The 22,303-nt window shown below is 36.9% G+C and overlaps 1 protein-coding gene across 2 annotated transcripts; it reads right to left on the bottom strand.

Moving 5' to 3' along the window:
• Positions 1–2,878: 2,878 nt before the first annotated feature.
• Positions 2,879–22,301, bottom strand: LOC121410683. 2 transcript variants are annotated; one of them, XM_041602928.1, is made up of 12 exons: positions 21,635–22,301; positions 18,568–18,792; positions 17,913–18,102; positions 12,985–13,238; positions 12,174–12,617; positions 10,416–10,862; positions 9,600–10,025; positions 8,243–8,662; positions 7,172–7,618; positions 6,145–6,576; positions 5,233–5,661; positions 2,879–4,537 (listed from the first exon to the last, which is right to left on the bottom strand). In XM_041602928.1, exons 1-12 carry the CDS (start codon positions 21,723–21,725, stop codon positions 4,077–4,079), a joined length of 4,266 nt encoding a protein of 1,421 aa, XP_041458862.1. In that variant the 5' UTR covers positions 21,726–22,301; the 3' UTR covers positions 2,879–4,076. The 2 variants fall into 2 exon arrangements, with proteins under 2 accessions (XP_041458862.1, XP_041458863.1); XM_041602929.1 differs by lacking the exon at positions 10,416–10,862.
• Positions 22,302–22,303: the final 2 nt, after the last annotated feature.

Here is a 22,303-nt window from a genome sequence, read left to right as displayed (position 1 = left end):
GGGTTTTCTTTCATTTCGTGATAGAAGTATTCAGTGACAGTGTGGAGAAAACGTAACCACACAACAGGTTTTGCATGCAAGTGGAGCTTCACGTGGGATAGCCAATCACGCCTCTCGTACAGACAGTGACGTCATCAAATTCCAGTCAATTCAGAGACCGATGCGAGGCATATTTCGGAGGGGCATTTTCGCGTTTTTTAATCGGCGATTTTCACCTTTTTGTATTATTTTCGGTATTTTTGAATGACCCTCTGATGATCCCCACATCATTACCTTTCCATTGATATATAATAAGACCACATTCATATTCAATAAATTTCTCCTTTAAACAAGCATTTGGTCCAAGAATCATTTGGTACAACAATTACTTCGTCTAATCACCATTTCGTCTATGACCATTCCGTCTCATAACCAGTTGGTCTAATACCCACTTTCTTTTCATTCATTTAACCCAATTACCACCGAGTCTACTTAAACCAAATGTTATATATAGTCAATGGCTATTGCACCAACTGGTTATTACTCAATAATGGAAATGATGGGTGGACGAAATGGCAATTAGACCATGTGGATAGTAGGCGAACTCATGTTAGACCAAATGATAGTAGACGAGTTGGCACTTGGATGAATTGGCATTAGGCCAATTGAAAATAAACCAGTGAAAAAATAGTTTATCCCCCACTAAACAATCGCTTCAACATGTTCGCTGGATATGTTATTCTCCCACTAACCAACCACGAACATTATAACCAATACGTCATAACGGGGAGTTCACAACCATTACCATCGCATCATTATAACCAGTCAAAATCAATACGTTATTTTTACACAACCAACCAGTCCCAAACATCATCAATAGACCATTCTTACCAAGCAATCAACCAGACACGGGAAATATCCTTATTAAGCCATTCTCCTATCAAATAGTCGCAATTATTATAACTGATACATCATTAACCACACATTTTTCATATTTTTGCAGGAATACCGTATTCTTTTGTGAAGATTTTATGAAAAAATCTTCTAAATGGTCACGATTATAAACCTGTATTTTTACGGTAGGTCAAATATTACAGTGAAATACAGAGAAAAGTACCGTAGGCCAAATGTACACCCAATTCTACGGTAAACATATGGTAAAAATCTTTTTTTTAAAAAATTAAGAGTTACTCGCCTTTAATATTTTGGCAACATGTTATTATTAATGGTTTATTGTATGAACGCTTATTTTATTCCTCTTAAACGGCTTGTATCATCACACCGGGTTGTTGCATCGGGGTCGGGCAATCGCGAAACCCGACAATTCGAAAAAAGGGCCCCTTAAATTCTGGAAAGGTCGGGTCCAGTTTACCCGAGCTTTCGAGAAAAGGGCACCCTAAACTCCCGCAGAGATCGGGTCCAGTTTAACCGATGTTCTGTGAAAATCCTAGCAAAATTATCGAATAATCAGGTAGGCTGAACCCGACGTTTTGGGAACCGAGGGGGCCCTTTTCTCTACCGGTAGGGTTACGCGTTTGCCAGACCCGACCTGATATATAGCCCGATGTGATGGTACAAGCCTTCCAACCGTATTTCCACCGTAAAATTTGACATAATATAGGCCTACTGTCAAAACTATACTGGTTTTACTGTAAAAATGTGGTAATTTTCTTGAAGTGCACTTGGTACTCAGACTATTCATGTTTATCAATACCAATCCATCATTACAATCAACTAGTCACAATCATCACTATTACATAAGTCTTCCAACAGCCAGTCATATCGACATCGTAAATCAATCATTCTTATCATTTTTACTATGATCACTGATACCTCAATCAACAAGGCCTAACATCATCATCATTCATCATCAATCTACATCGCCATATAACAAAACATCTGAAAAAGGAAGCCATACAATTATACTTGTCATTATTACATCGACAACCGGTAATAAATACAATGATATTCCACCTCTTTAAATATATTGCACTTTAATTAATTTTACCATCTTCTATTACAATATTCATTTCTTCTTCCATATCTTCCATCATTTGTACTTGGAAAGCCTTCCAAATAAATTTAAATCAAAAGGGTTTTATCTCCTTATTCTCTCCCATCGTATATTTTCTTCCATATATCTGTCTCTTCGTGCTCTGCTTTCTTCTCAGAGGTCCAATGTTCTCAGTACAGTAACAAAGGTATGTGTCATCTAAATAGTCAATGGAAATACAAAAATACACAGATTAAGACAGAATTTATGCACGTATTGCAAATACCCCTTTTAATATTTATTCCTATTTCTCAATATGCCGGAATACTATTGCTGATATCAAAAAGTATCAAGAATTCAATTTAATTTGATTTATTTTCAAGCACAAATGCATTGCTAATGTTTTTCTTCCAGCATTAAAACGATATAGAAATTCATTCTGATTCAAACATTGAACTTATTCCGAAATTCATTGTGATATCTTCTTTGAATCTGTATTGAAATGACTAGTAAATAATATTACGCATTATCTTGATACCATAAATCCTTCAGTCGTGATCCTGAAAGGGAAAAAAGAAAAATCATTATAAATAAAGAAATAAATATAGAGAAAAGACAAATTACTAAATTAATAAATCGGATTTTAAAAAAAAGTTTCAAAATTAATTAATCAATCAAAATGAATACGTAGATACATGAATAAGACGGAATTGTCATCTGATCCAAATATATATTACTATTAAACCAAATATTCAATCAACATATATTGTCACAAATCTTTTAGTCACGTCTAACTATGATTCTTACATTCATGTTCATCATCTAGATCTTATAGCGATATTTATCAGGAAAAAAACGACCAGTACAAGTTGTGTATCGAAATAATCGCCTTTTTCCATTCTGCGCCACGAAGAGCGCTTGTGCCTATTCAAATTATCACTTTAATTCACTCCATGTCAGCGTTAATTTACACCAACAAGGAAAACAATTTATTATACGGGCTAATTTCCCGTTGTGTTACATTGCTGATAGCTTACAGCTATGTCCAGGTGTGTTTTATCATTAAATGACCAAGTCAGGAATTGCTGTGTTTATAGGATGACATGTACATTGAATTGGTATGGAGTTATAATTATAGTAAGAATACCTACCTGTGTGACCATACTTACTCATTACAGTATGCTGAGTGCGTCACTGTAAACCGCTCCTCACAAATCGTGATTGATAATCGTAAAATCTCGTCATACCCCGTGTCATGACTGTAATACGTTTCACTGGGACTTCTTTCCAACCAGCTTTTGAAAACTGGTTAGATTTATATTTTCCCTTAAAATGTTAGGGATGTTTTGGATTAAAACTCAGGATACTGGCAAAAAAGTATGATATCATAGGTGATGATAATAAGTGCAAGGAGGGGAACATGCATATTTTGACCATGCAGTGTGACATGTTTAATTAGTGAAAGAGGATAGAAAGAAGGCAAATCTCCAATATGAAATATTCATTGAAACACAAACCACAATGAAAAAAATGCTGTAGACAAATTTGACAAACTGTAAAAAGAACATATACATGTATAAAAAGGGTGAAGATAAAAATAAATGAACATTATAAACGATTTCTTTAAGAAGTAAAATATGTCTTGTAAACGACTAAGAATTGGAAAATAAAGAGTGCCTACATGTACATGTGTATGTTTTTAAATAATTATTACAAGGTATCAATTCAACATTTTTATTATTCTTTTCTTGCTCTCGCATTTTCCTTCTTCGTTCAGGATATAGAAATTAGTAGGTTTAGCATTTGTAGGCCATACCATTCATGAGCCCTATCTAAAAGAAAGTTCTGATACAAAGTAATTCTCAATTCATCCGACCAGGAAATGAATTCTGTTTCCCTTTCTTCAAATAGTATTTTAGATTGAAATTTATTAAAAAGAGTCGGAATCTGTTATTGGAATTGAGATAATTAAAATTGCCTATCTTTCCGATATCATCGGTCATCGGATTGCCTTTGAATCTATACTTAAATTAAATAATTAAAGATATGTATATTAATGAAAAATAGGGTGAAAATAAGTCAGACTTCTAGATCTCTTCTCTTTTTATACCTCCCTGCGGAAAATGAAGAAAAGAATCTTACCGGCCTTGGCACACTTGATCTTCTTACAACTCGTCATGGAATTCTCTCGCGTTCCCTTCAAGGAGAAATTTGGACGGGCGCGCGCTTGTTTGGAGATCTCGGCGCACAGGTACTGATCTTCATCACAGTTAACGTCCTCAGAGTTAACCCTTGCCTCGAGATTCCGGAAGACAATGGAGTCTCCAGATCTCATGTCAGTACTGGCTTCTCTGGGATCGAGAGTCTGCTGGTCCAAGATATCACGTCGACCTGAGCCGTCCATATGAGTAGCAGTGAATGTTTCCAGGCGCCAGAGGTCGTCACCATCAGCATCCCCTCCGGAGGGGTTTGAGTCCACCCTGAAGTCGAAGGACAGGTCGTTGGGCCCATCTTCAAGCTCGTCATCAGAATTCAACATGAGCCGGGTGTTGTCTATGAGAACACCTGTGTATTATGTTTACAAAAATTGCCTTTTTAATGTGTATTTTTTTATTGATATCGAGGTAACTTTAATAAACAGGGTTTTAAAAGTCACAATATCATATTCTCTGCCTCGAGAATTTGAAGCAGTTTCGTTCTTAACCCAGTTTACTTTATTCCTCTAATTTAAGTAATCTATGTGGGTAGCAGTGAATCAAGTTTGTCACTTTAAGAATTAGTAATGTAATAAGGCCTTCTGTTAAGTCATGATTTCATTAGGGCAGACAAAAATAATCTAACTTCTGACAAATGGTAATAACTCTAACAACAGAAACGCATCTTATGTTATAGCACAGATTGTTTATATTATAAAAAAAAGCATCCTTGAAATCTCGCTTCCAAGTCTTTTTTTTTTTCAATAAGAAGCTATTGAGAACTTGATGGGTTGGAAAAAACAGGCTACACTTTCATTTTGAACATAGACCTATCCTACGACCGTGACCCTACTGATTAATCTGATAAGATATTAACTTGAGATATTAGCAAATCGTTGCTTGATATGATTCTTTTACTTTCATCAATTCGTATATTACCTGGAAATTATTACGAATAGTACATAATGAGCAGTTGTGCCAAAGTTACATATCCCCAATAGACCCTCTATTTGAGTATTTGTCCAACCAAATTTAAACAAGTATTTAATTTTGTGAAGTACTTACCTTCACAATTAAGTTCAAAACAGTCGATAAGCACATCCTCGCTGGGTTTGGCAAGGAATTCGAAATCTGGAGTGGCGGCTTCATTTTTACGAAGCTCGGAACAGAAGTACCTGACTTCGTCACAAGTGCGTCCTGTCATGTCGAAGTTGGTGTCTACAGCTCCGTACCGTATGTCCTCACCAGGGAAAGCTGGTCTGTCCTTTTGATACGGAGTAAAGACGTTGGCCTCTTGGGGGTTATACCTCGGGCCACGACCATCGGGATATGAACTGCCAAAAGTTGTCAGGTCCCAGAGATCTTCACCAATTGCCTTCCCACTGGAAGGATCGGCGACACCGGTGATGTCGTACAGAATTCTGTTGTTTGGTGTGCCTTCACTTACGCGCCCGTTACCCAGAAGATTTGTATCAACGTCCGTCAGAATAACAGCTGGAATATACATGTAAAGTAGAAAGATTATTTTGCAAGTTGGTCATCGTCATTACGCATATTATCATTTTTTTAAAGAAACCCCTACGCAGTTATCATAATAGCTTACTACTTAAAGGCACCTTTGTGTTGTGCTCCTTTATCATATTTTGTAAACGTCCATTGGCCATAACATCTTCAAATGAAAGGTATTAATTGGCCAGTTACATTTTTCTGAAAAACTTTCTCCTTTGTAATAAAGAATATAATTCCATTGAATTGAACATAAATACTAATCTTAATGACAAAATTGCTTAGTACCAATTGATATCACAATATTACAGATGATATAGTGTTGATCTACTTGCCGTAGAAAATCACAGCAGTTCGTAGATGCAGAACGTAGACATTGTTAAATATTCATATTAGATGTTCAATAGCTAAATCGGAATAGTCTTGATTGCCTAATTGTTTTATTTTAATATCGCATAACAACGGACTTACGTCTCCGGCAAGGTTGCTCTTTGCAGCTTACTATTTCATCACCACCACCTTGTACCTCGAACTTGAAATCAGGACTGGCCATCATACCCTTGGAGAACTCAAGACACAGGAAGCGGTACTCAGAGTCACAACCGATTTGAGAGAGGTCGAACTCAGCCTCCAGATTGTTTAATTCGAGGGGTGTTCCTTCACCCTCTGCAGGTATTGATGATTCTGCTCGGTCCAAGATCTGCCGAACATAGCCAAGACGTGGTCCGGCGCCATCAGGATTGGGAGAGCCGAAGACTCCAATTCGCCAGAGTCCATCACCATCGGCTGAACCACTTTCTGGCAATGTGCTAAGGTCAACGTTAAGAAGCATATCATCAGGTTCATCAGCTCTGACCGGTCCAATTGGGGACATGTCCCAATCCATGTCATCAAAGATAACTCCTGTTGAATGATAAATTTAGTAATCATAGTGAGTATCCTAATGAAGAAGGCTCAGTAAAAACATGATTATATCAACAGTTGTCTTCAAATCAGATAGCATGTATACTTGACATTACTCATCCATTTTGCTGACGCGGGAATTCTAAAAAGCATCACTTTTTAGAGAAATTAAAAAATTTAAATAAAATAATTATGTATGTGATTTTTTTCATTTGTGCTCCCGATACATTAAGTGCTTCGGGATTTTAAACTCCCGTGAGTTCAGTCTGACAATACTTATGTATACTATAGTTTACACCTTAGATGTATTTTGCAGAGTAAATTGGATATCCAAAATGTATCCAAAATGCATGCAAACAATCTAAATTAGGCTTGCATGCACATGCATTAATTTATTTGATCACTATCAAGACTCCGGAATCATGATTCAATTTCACTGTATCCTTGATGCAGTCTTGCATAACATAAGGTATAAGTTTCTTCTTCCAGTAGCGTGCAAAAAATATCTACTTTTGCTTTTTGCAAGTTTGTGGTAAAAAGTTAAAACACTTTTAATGTACGCGCATAATTTCATTTTTAATAATATACAAGTTACCTTTACAGGCGTCATCAGGTACTTCAAAACAACTCCTCAGGACAGACTCATCCGGAACAGCGCTAAACTGGAAATCTGGGATGGACTGTGGGTCTTTGTTGACCTCGTTACAGATGTACTTGACCTGAGGGCACTTGATTCCAGTCATGTCGAAGTTTGACACAAGCGGGACAAAATCCAGTGTGTCTCCCTGAGCCAAGACTGGAAGTGCTGCGTGGTATCCCGATAGCACCTGCTCCTGGTAGTTTGCTTGTGGTCCATTGCCGTTTGCACGTTCACTTCCCCACTGACTCAGGGTCCAGAGATCGACTCCCCTGATCGTACCAGTTTGATCGGTGGTGGATGCAACGGAATTGTATGTAATCGGATTTTCTGCCTTTCCTTCATAAAGCATGAGATCTGTTTTAACGTCGGTTGGAGTAGATTCGAGGTCGTTGATTTCGACACCTGCAGAGAATTCAAACATAAGTTACATTCTTCAATTAATATTGGGATTTTATCTCACCAGTTACCATCATATCGATCTGTGGCATTTCTTTTCATTATTTGGTAAATAAAATCTTGCATGGCACCATGAAAACTATGAAGCGATCACTGTCTTGACTGTCTGAATTGCAATGCAATCAAACAGAAAATTCAACGATCATAGCTCATAACTATATTAACCCAGACAAGGAAAGTTTCTTTTGTTTCGTTTTATTGGGTGGGATGTTTATAATTCGGGGAGTGTGAGGGTCATTTCATTACGTTGAAACCGCTTCAAATACACTCCAGGCATTTAATTTTTCCAGAAAACCAAAGAATTGAATAAAAAATTTAATTGCCAGGGATCAACCTTACCCCACCCCCTTCTGATCAAGATGGGGAAAAAACGAAAGCAGTAAAGCCAAAGGGAAAACATCATGAGTCTACTTAACATCACTGCCCCTCAGGGCCTTTGGAACGATTTTTTGAATAGGGGAAGCTGGGTGTTGTCGTCAGAAAAAAACAAGGGGGTGCTACCTATATAAGTAACCAACATATGGAAATTAAAAGAAAAATATTTGAAGTAACTATTAAGCAACAACATACCTCTACATCTCTGTTCTTTGCAAGATATTATTGTATCTTCTCCAGATTCAGTCTCGAATTTGAAATCTGGTGTGGGCGATTCTCCTTTCTTGAACTCAACACAGAGCCACCTGAATTCATCACAGCCAACTTCGTCTATTGGAAAGTCGACATCAAGCTTGCCAAATTCCAGGGGTCCTCCGTCCTCAAGAGGCAAAGCTTCGTTGAACGGATCTAGGGTCTGAGTAACCTCATGTCTGCGTGGTCCCATACCATCCGGGCTATTAGCAGCAAAGACACCCAACTGCCACAATCCATCTCCAATCACATCGGGACTTTCTGGGTCAAAAAGAACATCTGCGTCGATAGTCAGAGGTGAAGGTTGTCCAAACGGAGCAATACCTATTTCGGGCTCCCATTCAATATCTGTAGCAGTGGCACCTGTAAAGAGAAAATTATTTAAAGGGGTCGTTTAACTTTGTGAGCAGCTGATTTAAAAAATTCTCAAATTGAGACGAAACATGTATTTGTCCTCAAAAACCCTGAAACAGACCACAATATAGGATTAAAAACTCTAATTTAGATACAAGTAGCAATTTATTAGCTTGATTTTGGGAACCGTCTAGTAGATGGGTTCCAGCTTATGACCAGTTTTTTCCAATTCAAAAAGTCCGTTGGCAATGTTGACTGCCTTCTGCTGTGTGTATCTCCTATACACACACTATTATTAGCTACACTGTACATTCAGTGAATAGCTTGTACACACTGTATGTATGTCATGATGTGTTCTAGAGTTTAGGTGTTGTGTTGCACAGATTCGCTCTATACTGTACACATAGCCATTGAAACCGACTCCCAATTATTTTAAAACTTTGGTTTACATCTCCAAGGTTTTCAAATTGATCCTGTAGATATAATACTTTGAAACTTTTGGGATGGTATTTTTACACTATAAGCCTAATGTTTAGCCCATTTTCAATTACCAAAATGTGATTTTTTTTTAAATCAGAACAAAGTGAAATGGTCACTTTAAGTGTTGCAGATGATTCATAATTATTTTTATTTTGGGTTGAGGGTTAGATAGTGACAAACTTATAAGATTATTCACGTAATTAGAATAATTATTCACACGTTAGTGTGAAAAGTTTTGTTCATATAAAATACTGACAATTGTCCGAAGACCGAAGTATTGAAACCTCCGTGGGGATAAAATATCCCCAAAAGTGTACAAGAGAAACAGTTAACGATAAACAATAAGAAGATAAATAATAAAGAGCATGTTGTTTCATTAGAGACCTACATTTTAATTAATTTCTTCCGATCAGTGTTGGAGAAGATTTGGCTGTTGTTGTCGTTAAGAATGTTCAAAATAACTTACCTTTGCATCGATCTCTCATGTCTACACATTCAGTCGTTACAGAATCGTCGGGGCGAGCTTCAAAGATGTAGTTAACACTGGCCCTGGGGTTCTTATCAAGGTCAAAACAGAGATATGGTGCATCTTCACATCGCATCCCCGTCATGTCGAAATCAAAATCAACTTGCTCGAATGGAAGATTCTCCCCTTCATTGAGATTGGTGCCAGCTTCCATGGGATCAAGAATCTGCTCGATGAGGCCGGTCTTTGGTCCTTCTCCATTCGGATTTTGGCTGGCATATGCACCTACTGTCCATAGCTGGTCTCCCCACACGTTGGTGGAGTCGTCGGCGGTGATTCCACTCAGATCAACTGTGAGAGGATTGTTTTTATTCTCGATGATGTTTTGGTCTCCAAGATCAACTTCCAGATCGGTAAAGATTGCCTCTGCAAGAAAAAAAATATGACAGAACTTTAAGACGGTCTCCTTGGGACATTTAAATGTATGTTCCGTTGCCTAACGAGGTAGTTTGATTACGCTGTGGTTGAAATTAAAGAAAATATGCAAACAGAATAGCAGTGACTTATAAAGTTGAAGCAATCATCTGTAATGTGTAAATACTGAAATGACATATACCTACATAAACATTGGCATGGGATGGAAGTGTTAACACTTCATATAAAGTGAATATAATAATATCTTCCACTATTGTATCTTTTAAATGAGGATCATCATTACTGATGGATTGCTAGTCTATTTCAGTTTTTTTAAAATAAAAATGCGTCGTGGTGTTTGTACATTTGTACTCTTTCACTCTTCACTATGTTGAGTCTTACTTGATAAACATTCCTGTTCTTTGCATTCTACTAAAACATTGTCTTCTGCACGATCACTTGCAGATCCCACTGTCCTAAAGAAATACAAAGGCTGCGGATCATCTCCTCCGGTGAACTCAACGCAAACATATCCAAAGTCATTGCAACCGACGGTGCCAATCTCAAAGTCGGCAGTCACCCCTGGTTGTTCGAGTAAACCGCTATTTTGTGGTAAAGTAACGCCTTCTTGTGGCGTGTCAAGAATATTCCTTTTGTAGTTAAATTTTTCTCCTGTTCCATCGGGATTCCTGCTTCCGTACAGCCCCATTCTCCACAGGCCATTGCCGGCAACTTCGCGGTTGTCGTCTTCAAACATGACATTGCCGTCAATAGTCACTTCGCTTTCCTGACCGGATATAACCGTACCCGTTGGCGTTAAGCTCCAGTCCAGAGACTCGGCCCATACATCTGTTCAGCAGAAAACAGAGCAGAAATAGTGAGTTCCATGAATGAAGTGGGTCGTCGCAATGGTCAAAAGTTTTCTTCTCGCAAAAACTTTCTCTCATTCCTTGATCGGAAACCCAAACATAAGATAACCATGATAACATTGATAGAAAATATATATTATTTTACCTCAATAAATGCATAGATTTCTGATAATTCTATAGGCCGATAGTTGTCGAAGCACTGAAATGGTCAAATATAACTTATAATATAGGTAAGAAAACGTATTTCCAGCCCCAAGATGGGCGGAATACTGTACATCTAGATTATTTTCTTAACTCAAATAAAAAAAACACCCATATAAATTAAAGTCTTCGAAACAGTTAGAGGTATAAAAGGAAAAACTCATCTTCACTATCTTTCTCACAGGACTGTAATGTGCACATAGAATTGGTTGTTTTATTAATGGTTGGCATTTTTAAAACATATAAGGCCTTCTTTCTGTCTTGACACTGCAATGTGGATCGTCGTAATCACAAAATATCCCAAGTGGTTTCAATTAGTACAATTACTGGTAATATACTTTTTCGCGGCGGATTGTCTGTCATACAACTGAAAGTTCATGGAGAAACGTCATTCAGATCAGACTTTCAAGAAGATGTTTTGTGTCGCCATATTTGATGAAAACGTCTGTACCTCCTCCTTTTTACCGTAGCATACTTGGTGCAAATGTGTAGAAGTTTTTGATTTACAAGTGCCTCCAAGGCACAGCCATTTCAATATCTTCGAATAACAATTACTGAATAGTCATTGCTGGATGAAACGCAGGAATGGTTAATCCACAGGAATCAATGATCCATATCCTAGCCAGATTATTGAATCTGGGAGTTAATGCTTGATGAGTGATATCCGAGCAGAGCCAAGACGGGCTTCCAGTCACGCAATTTATGCCATGTTAACAGGAAAAGTCAAGAAAATATCATAACTTGGTTGACTTTTCAAATCAATCTGAGTATATAAAAACAAGTGAACAGGTTTACTTCCCAATGATTGCCACGTTGCTATTTAATTACTGCACACCTACAGTAGACACATTGAAGTGTAAAAATTAATAGAGTCCCAACCTTTTCCATTGCTGTTTATAAAAGAGGGGTTTTCTACATTTCTTTCAAGTTGCTTACGCGCTATTAATGCCTTTGAAGGAAGAACAACGCCAAAACCATGAAGGTATCGCACTTTAGCTTGTAGTCAGATGAAAACTACTGTGCCGATCCAAAATAAGAAAAGGTATAAACAATGCGCAACGCCATACCTGAAACAATTAGATGTACTCACTTGATAAACATTCCTGCTCTTTACATCTGGTGATTGTATTTTGAGCCGGAGAATTATCTGTAGCACCCTCTTTGCGGAAGAAATAGTTTGGGTTGGGATTGTCACCACCAGTGAATTCCACGCACACATAGCCGAAGTCATTGCAACCGACAGTTCCGATTTCAAAGTCGGTCTCAACATCAGGCAGTCCAAGAGGAACGCCTTCCTCTAGGGTGGTTCCCTGTTGGGGCCAGCTCAGTGTCTGTGGTTTGTAACCATATCGATCGCCTGAGCCATCAGCTGTTCTGCTGCCGTACAGACCCATGCGCCAGAGTCCATCACCAGATAACAACGGGTTATCCTCTCGGAAGAAGACTGAAGCGTCCAGATTGACCGCCGTTTCCTGATAGGGTATTACTGTTTCTGCTGGTTCCAGCTCCCATTCTAGATCCCTAGCAACGATTCCTTATTTTGTGTAAGAGAGATATGAAAAGATAAAGACAAACGGTTACCTTACATTTGATAAGTGTGCTAGATTTTTAAACTAAATACCGCGATGATTAATGGTTATTATCATGGCATGCATTAACTGGTTAACATGGTAAAATGTAGACTATATTACACAACTCGTTTCTAACTTTTTGTTGGTCGGAAAGATTTTACAAATTGAATCTAAACAACTACACATTGTCATAAACGTTACTGGACGATCATAACATTTAAGACTGCACTATCTTTGTAATCATTGAAGTTCGTATACAGAAACAAATACATTTAAGAAATCTACTTTGTAAGCTGAAATACCTGTAAGAATAGCGAACAAAAAAAATACCTCGACATTCTGGGGCTCCTGTACAACCGGTCTGTGCATCTGAGTCTGGGTATCCTCCTAAAGTATAGCCAAGGTCCCCTGTGGTCCTGGGGTTATCTCCCCTCTCGATCCTCACACAGATATACTTCATGTCGTCGCACTCGGCCATCGGGTCAGAAAAGGAAAAGTCCAGATCAGTAAACTCGAATTTTTCTTTTTTCTTAAAGTACTTGTCTTTTTGCGTCGGATCTAGAATGTCCTCTTCGAATCCAATTCTTGGTGATAAATGATAAAACGTTGCAAAAATGGTTGATTTTAATCGATACAGAAAAATCAAACAAGCATAATGCTGAATATTTCATCAAAATCGGATGTGAAATAAGAAAGTTATGACATTTTAAAGTTTCGCTTATTTTTCACAAATCAATTATATGCACAACTTGACTTAACCATTAACTTTTAAGGTAATGGTAATTCCACATATTCAGAGAGGAGTGACACTGAGCAGAAAGTTATAATTTTTCATATTTCATACAATAAAATGCAAAAGAAATATTGAGTGGGTGACGTCATCAGTCTGTTCATTTACATACCGCCCAGGATGTGCATATAAATGTTTTGTGATATTAAGTGAAATTTTAAAATGTCATAACGTTCTTATTTTACACCCAATATTAATGAAATTTTCAGGGTAATTCTTGTTTAATTTTTTTCTCCTATTATTCAAATTGACTTTTTGTTGGGATGGACTTATCGGTTTATTGCCATTTCGTCCACTGCCATTTTGTCCACTACCCACATGGTCTAATATCATTTCGTCTACCATCAGTTGGTCCACTATCCACATGGTCCAATTACCATTTCGTCCAATCACCATTTCGTCTAATAGCCATTTCGTCTAATAGCCATTTCGTCTATTATCATTTGGTCTAATAGCCATTTGGTCTAATGGTATTTTTTTGCCAATTGGTCCAATAACCACTTTGTCCACTATCATTACGTCTATTCCCATTTGGTCTAATAGCCAAATGGTCTAAAGGCAAATGGTCTAATAACCACTTGGTCTACTTTCATTTCGTCCATGTTCCATTTGGTCTAACTGCATTTGGTCTACTATCACTCGGTCTAAACTCATTTCGGCTAACAATCATTTGGTCTAATTGCCATTTGGTCTAATAACCAATATGTCCAATTGCCATTTTGGCTAATCACCATTTCGTCTAATATTCATTTCGTCTAATACGCATACTGGTCTACTATGCTGCACTAGCGCCCTCTACGACTCGAGTCGACTCTATTCGCGATTGTGGGCCTAATTAATTACCAATTCTCTTCAACTTCTTGATTTATTTTATCACTGTTGACTAGTGTTGTTCGTCATTGATTACTTTGCATTATGGAAGTGTTTTCCACCCAAAGGGGGAAGCAATGTGTGTCTTATCGAGGTTATACATACACGATACGGGCGAGGAAAAACGGAATGGTATACTGGCGATGTCGCCAGCGGACAACGTGCTCTGGCACGTTGGTAAAAATATAAGAACGTATCGTTTTTAAATCTGAATTAAAAAAAATCAGATCAGGCTGCACGCTGGTTGATGAGTGAGGTCCGTCTCATATTCATGCGCGTATTCTGGGGGGGATTTGGGGGCCCGGGCCCCCGGGGTAGGCGAAAGGGGGCGCCAAAAAGGGGAAGGAAAGAGAGGAAAAGAAAAGAGAGAAAAAAAAAAAGGAAAGAAGAAGAGAAAGAGAGAAGGAAAAAAAGGAAGAGGGAAGAGGGAGAAAGAAAAGGAAAAAAAAAGAAAGGGAAACATCTCATGCTTCGCGCTCGCATTAATAATTTATTGAGATATGTATCCTGTACATAATAACAAAAGAAAAATGATTAAAATCTCCCATTTTTAGATCTGAAAATAGGGAAACAGCTTCAGCTCTTGCTGCGCGCTCACATTTTTATTTATGATACATCCATCTCTTCTTGAATTCCTTCAAACAATCCTTAATCTGTTACTTCTTTATGTCAATTAACCAACATTTTCGGCAATAATTGCAGTAATTGTTCATTTTAAGATAATTATGTATCCTGTATTACAGGGAGTGTTCAAAGTGTCCTGAAATATCAATTTTTTTTAAACTCGCCGTGCACATGTTTGTATATCATTTCTAAACTGGATATATAGTGACGTGGATTGTCAATGTCTAATTCCTTCCTTCAGCTTTTTCTCGTCTCATTCCCCGTTTTCTTTTCCCTCCTTCCCTTTTTCTCTTTTTTTTCTCCCCACCCTTTTCTCTTTTTTGGGGCCGTCAATAAGGAGGGGCGGACGCTTTGCCCTCCTCGAAATGCCTATGTATCCACTTTATGAATGCTTACAAACAGTCCTTAAAACGTAATTTTTCATGTCAGAATATCACAAATTTCGACCCGCGCTCGCATTGTTTATTTAGATGTGTATTATGTACAAATTTACAAAAAGTGATTAAAGTGCCCCGTTTTGAGGTCTGAATATAGGAAAATTTCAGCTCGCACTGTGATGTTGCATTTACAAAAGTAAAATATGTATCTTCAAGAATTCCTAAACGCAGTCCTTAAAACGCCCCTGTTTCATGTCAGTATATGGAAAATTCTCAGCTCGCGCTGCGCGCTTGCAATCCTCGCATTAGTTATTAATCTAGAGAAATGTTCAGGATTTCAAACAGTGTCAAGACTTACGATTTTATGTGTAAAATAATAGTGGGCCTACATATAAAATGTTTATTAAAAAAAAGATCAGCTCGCGCAAGCAAAAAAAAAACCACGGAAAAAACCCTCTTCGATCCGCAGACAGGGGAATATATAAATGAATGAACATTTTTCGAGCAACAGCCCCCCTGCCCCCATTAGCAAAAGCTAGATCCGCAAAAGGGATGTGTTATAATTATACCCGGCAGGCCTATATACTCGCGACCAAAAATCTACTCTAGTGATTTCAATACCCCCCCCCCTTCCTGTAAACTCCTGGATCCGCGCCTACGTAGTAGTAATTATTTTAATTATGTATTATTTCTATTATGATTATCCTTATTATTATCATTTTTTAATATTAGTAATATGATCATCATAATTATTATTATTAGTAGTATTATTGTGAATTTTATCATTATTATTATTATTTATTAGTATCATTATGATGATTATCATTCTTATTATTATATCCATTAATTGCTACAGCATGAGTATATCACAAACATTATACTCATCGTTATTGTCAATACTACTAGGCCTACATTTATTTTAGGCGCAGGCGGGCTTCTAGCGACGGGAAACGAACAAAAAGGGAGAGGATAGTACAGGGAAAGAAGATAGGACAGATCGGGAAGAGCTCTTTTTTGGGGTGGGGGGTATATTGATCAATAATATTTCTTTAAAAGGCTATATTGTCTTTCATCTGTTTATCGTATTTTGATATCGGAATACAATATTCTCCTTTCTTTTTTTTTTAAATAAAAATTGAGCGACAAATTAAAATAAAAGGACCCTTTTCCATTTTCCCCATCTTAGTTCCACCTTTTATATGTGTGTGTGTGCGTTTTAGGGGGGTGGGGGTACCTGAATTGCTGTACCCACTGAATCGACCCTTGAGATAGTAGTTATCATCATAGTTTTTAGGTTCTTTTTAAAACTAATATCATCAATAATTTCCAGGTATTAAAGTCATTTCGCTCCCCTCCTCGGATAACGCAAATTATTTGTATTAGACGAAATGGCTATTGGACCGAATGGCTATTAGACTAAATGGCTATTGGACGATTTGGGAATTGGACGAAATGGTTAGTAGACGATTTGGTTGGTAGACGAACTGATTATTGGACCTAATGGTTGATGGACGAAATGACTATTAGACGAAATGGCAATTGGACGAGTTGATAAGTAGACGATGTGGATATTGGACCAACTGAAATTAGCCGACATGGCTATTGGACCAAATGAACGGTGGACGAACTGGTTAATGGACGATTTGGCATTAGACCAAATGGATTTAGACGAAATGGTTGGTAAACGAAATGGTTGTAGACGAATTGGCTATAGACTAACTGGCTATTAGACTAAATGGCTATTAGACGAAATGGTGATTGGACGAAATGGGTGGTAGACGAAATGTTGATGGACGAAATGGCATTAGACGAAATGAATGTAGACCATGTGGTGAGTGGACGGGATGGCAGTAGACGAATTGGCAATTTACCGACTTATCCTTTTAAATATTGACATTTATGCATTTTATATAATAAAAAATATAGGACAGCTGCTCGTTTATGACGTCACAAATCCAAAACGTAAAATTCTAATAAATTTTTTAATCTTTAATGGACTATCCTCAAACCTCCAATATGTTTCATTATTTTTTCTGCCATTTTTACAACAAAATTTCCTTCAGGGTGAACTTTAAGTGCAGCAAGCATTACAAATAAATGAGGATCTCTCTCTGTCTCTGTCAACCACACTCACACCCAAACACACTTACACGTACTTTCATCTATCGAACTGTTATTCATATATGTGATTAGACAGAAAACAATGTTTTGGGGCTTCATTTTTAGATTGATTTAGATTGTCATTAGAAAAAAATATTTTCGAAAGAAATGAAACATAATACATACCAATATACAATTGTTATGATTCGTTTTACATCGCATCAAAGTACAAGTAATGCAAAATTTATAAAGAAGTGAATATTCAGTAAATTATATATTTCGCAACTTAGAGAATTCGGACAACTCACAGGGTGTTTGTGTTTCCATCTTAAACACCAACTTCTGTAATGTCATTAAAAACGGACGAGGGCGGAGGCACCTGAAATGAATCCTGATCTTGTCGCATAATCTTTTGATTTGATGGGACAGATGATTACGCTGATTTGCTCATTTATTTATTATGCTATATCTCTTTCAATTTCGAGGTCTTATATTACCTTGGTCCTTTGCCGTCTGGATTGGCTGAAGCCCAAGCAGAAAGCTTCCATATATCTTCTCCTGAGACTCCGGTGGTGTCCATAGCATCATGAAACTTGATGGGAACATCAAAGCTTACTTGATTGTCCCCTCCCTCTGCGATGGTGTCTCTGCTTGTGATTTCAGGCAGGACTTTCTTCGCCAGGACATCTGTTAGGGTTAGTGGAAACAATTTAATCTGAGGGCGTTGAGTAACTGGATTAGTACAATCATTTGTTATTTGATATTTATTGCGTGTTGATAATTAGCATATTGTTACATGATTGCGCGTCCCAAAACAACTCATCCTGAGGGCAGAATTGATGGAAAAAATGGCCTCAAAGTGCTCTGGAGGCTTTTGATGTGGCATTTGAAAATATCTTTCCTACCATAATTAAGCTTGTATATTTTTTTTCCATTCATATCTAGTACTTATACTACTATACAGTATATATATTAAATTACGGTCACTGGTCTTGTTGTTGGAGATATTCTAAGTGAAGTCGTTCCCAATAGAAAGCGTTGTGAGCTGTAGTCATGCTATGTGATTTGTTTTCCAAAATGATTGAATGCATGTCATAAAGACGTTTAAATGGGTATATAATTAAAGGTACTACCATCGATCAGAAGACTTACTGTATGGACAGAGGTAGCAACATGCTCCATCAGGTTTTATTGGTGAAGCGCAGAATGCTGGTTGGCAACTCTCAATAACACAGGTCACAGTAGCGTTGTTACAGGCACAGGTGGTGCATTCGTCCACTGCCCACTCTTGGGAGTCCATGTACGGAACTCCTCGATAAACACATGGCAAAAGACCCTCGCCGGAGCTGACGCTGACTGAGACTGACATCTCCTGAGCTAAAGACAGAAGTTAAGAAAGAGGGAGTTTTTGTTTGATTTTGATCTAATTTTATCAAATCATCAAAAACAATAAGGCAATAGGCCTAACTTACGAAATCAATTATGCAGCCTACAACTAAAAGTAAATTCATTGATCGTAATGGGTGACCCACTTCAAATCGATTAAGACAATGACAATTTTCAAATAAATGGAAATGCTATTTGCATTATTGGTAACTAGGTGTGCACTTTTTTATAAAAAAAAACAATATTGTTATGTAAGTTTAGGCAGAAACTTCATCAACAACAATATCCAGCCATCAAACAGTCGTGCTCATTCTAGTTTCCTGGAATTTCCAATACTATACTCCAATGTCAACGGATATATGATTAGAGTGATTTGACAAAATTCAAACACTTCATTTGTAATGATATAAATAAATTTAATGGTGAACCATTATTCAGGAAGGTTCCTTAGTGAGAGAGGTTCTGATTTGAAGTTTGAAATATTTTCAGGTGGTATTAAGATAATTACTTATTCTCTCTTTCGAATTTTAAATTTTCAAACAAAAATGAATTTATATAATCGAGCAGAATTGAAGACGAGACTTAACTCTAAAAAGAATGGGCTATTTTGACGCCTAAGCAGACCGTTAAACCTCCCCCATGACATATTAAATAAATTGTAAGATCAAATACTTCGAAAATCTCATTACTAACCAATCATGATAATTTATGCCTAAACTCAGTTTGCTTTCATTAACTAAATCGCGCACTAAACTGCTATTTTTACTCACAGACTTTTCGTAGGATTCAGATTATCAAATAAAAGTTAGGAAGAAATAATATCAATTTTTTTAGTTTATTTTAATTTCTTGTGCATTTCTTTGGGGGTTTTTTAATGGAAATTTATTTCTATGAATTTATTCTGACAATGTAGAAGTAGAAAAATGATACATTTACAAAGTTTGGCTTAAAACCAATTTGCATTTGATTTCAACTTAAATTTATGATTTTTAGCTATTTTGGGTCTGACACGCACTAACGAAACGTTGCGTAGTTCGGAACTGCGTACCCGGATGTCTCAAATTCCCATAAGTTGCACAAGACGTGAATGAAAAATAGGCACGACAAAACCAATTATAATGTTAGTTTATGTACTGAGTTCACAAAACAAGCTCTAAAATATAGGCCTATGGGTAAACTAGCAAATATCTTAAACCGATTGTTTTTTTTTTTTAGACCATGCATATTCTACATTGATTTCAATTCTTGAATTTTTTTAAAGATTGTTATAGCAGTATTTCGATTCAAAATGTCTGCTAGTCAGAAATAACGAAACCAAACTATCCTTTTATTCTTGACATAAAAAAATAGCACTTGATTTTTTCGTTATTTGTTTTTGTTTATTTATTTATTCGTTAATTATTAATGTGAGGCTGCGTGCATGTGTGAGGGTGTGTGCGTGTGTGTCAGATATTTAACGGTGTATGTAATCATATTTGAAGTCTCATTTTAAAATACAATATTATATAATTATGTTAGATTTTACAGTATATTGTCCGGTGAATTATGTTTTTATTTGTGCATTCTTCATGAAATATGTACGACGTACTGTGACAAAAATTGATACGATGATGGGTTCCTTTTGAGACGCCTTACAAAACTAAGTCTATGTAAGATTTCAAGTAATATTAACAACCCTAAGTTATCATTTGTTTATTATTGAACCTCCGACTTTAAAATAATTTCCCTTTTTGTGTGATTAAACTACGAGTTAATATTATTAGGGAGGAGTACAGTAGCCTTACGACGAGTTGTCTTTTACTTTAAAAACGAGGTCCACTATTTTGCTACCTATCATTTTGTACAATTTTGATGTTTCTTTTATCAAGAGCTAGATTCAGGTAAAAATTGAAAAGAATGTACTCATGTTTGCAAGAATCTATGTAATGTCTTCCTTAATAAAGTCTGATAGTAAAGAGTATCAATTCGTTATAGACTACTTTTAGAGTGCTTTGAAACTCTTCTCTTTGATGGGATGCATATTTGAAAAGTTCATTTAAAGATGACATTGCGAAAACCGAGTTCAGTGAAATTGTCACAGTGGTCAATTTCGAAGAGTGGGTATCATCTTCATCATCAACTTTAAGATTAGAAACGGTGTAATTGTTTTTATTACAAGACTTTAAAGTTCAAGTCCACCCCAGAAAAATGTCGATTTGAATCAATAGAGAAAAATCAGACAAGCACAATGCTGAAAACTTCATCAAAATAGGATGTAAAATAAGAAAGTTATGACATTTCGAAGTTTCGCTTATTTATAACAAAATAGTTGAACGAGCCAGTTATATCCGAATGAGAGAGTCGATGATGTCACTCACTCACTCACTATTTCTTTTGTTTTTTTATTGTTTGATTTATACAATATTTCAATTTTTGAAGCACATAATGCTAAAATAATGGAATTCCACGTGTTCAGGGAGGAATGAAACTTTTTTTTATATGACAATGACGAGAAAATGAAAATATTTCATATAATAAAATGCAAAAGAAATAGTGAGTGAGTGATGTCATCAGTTCCTCATTTGCATACCAACCGAGATGTGCATATAACTGTTTTGTGAAATGAAGCGAAACTTTAAAATGCCATAACTTTCTTATTTTACATCCGATTTTGATGAAATTTTCAGTGTTATGCTTGTTGAATTTTTCTCTTTTTATTCAAATCAAGTTTTTGTTGGGGTGGACTTGTCCTTTAAATAAGCAATGGCACTGGAGTGAGAAATTTGATTTTTACTTCAAACGTTAAGTATTAGGGTCTACGCACACTTTGGCAAAATTGGCATAATTGTCTTACCTTCTCCATGAAATGCTAGCAGGAATACGATAAGGAACCCAAGAAGTGCAAACCACTTGGGCCGATGCAACTGGTCCCCAAAGCTATACATGATGTACAATCTTTGACATGGACCGAGTGAAGTTGTGAGAGCTTCCCTGCTGACGAACTTCTCAGTCGGCTCTCTCTTCAGGAAGTACTAGTCGAGAAGAATCCAGGTTGATCGAATGCACTTCCTCACTCTTCTGAAGAAGGGTGGAATTTTGTTGGGTAAAAACTCGCTGTTTACGCCCCTTTTCGAGGAAGGAACCTGTCTGCGCAATGTTTTACCTTGTAGCAAATGCGCACGCACCCCAAAACCCACACACAACCCTCCCTCACACACACACTCTCTCATCCTCCCTCACGCTCACACACTTTTATCTACTAAACAGTCAGTCTCTTATCTTTCTGTTCCCCTTCCACCAACTTTTTCCTTCTTTCCTTCTCTCTCATTAAAATGATTAGTCTTGTAGGTCAAGTACAATGTTAATACAATAAGTGTAATGACTCTGGCAGATTTGGTTTTATGCCCCCACAAACTCAGACGGACCGATATTGCTCGTTTGCTGCTGATTCTGCATTAGGAAGAATTAATAAGACGGTGATGCAATACTAAATATTGCATGATGATTTATGGGAAAAAGATGA

The sequence above is a fragment of the Lytechinus variegatus genome, chromosome 3, assembly GCF_018143015.1.
Source record: "Lytechinus variegatus isolate NC3 chromosome 3, Lvar_3.0, whole genome shotgun sequence".
Classification (NCBI taxonomy): domain Eukaryota; kingdom Metazoa; phylum Echinodermata; class Echinoidea; order Temnopleuroida; family Toxopneustidae; genus Lytechinus; species Lytechinus variegatus.
Note: the sequence above shows the minus strand (reverse complement) of the source record. Positions and strands in the feature narration are given on the sequence as shown.

Coding starts and splice junctions, on each gene's coding strand:
- LOC121410683 (XM_041602928.1), bottom strand. CDS start 21,725: ATGTATAGCTTTGGGGACCAGTTGCATCGGCCCAAGTGGTTTGCACTT. Junction 12,618..12,984: donor AGGAGCCCCAGAATGTCGAG/GTATTTTTTTTG, acceptor ACACAAAATAAG/GAATCGTTGCTAGGGATCTA. Junction 10,026..10,415: donor AGAACAGGAATGTTTATCAA/GTAAGACTCAAC, acceptor TTTTTCTTGCAG/AGGCAATCTTTACCGATCTG.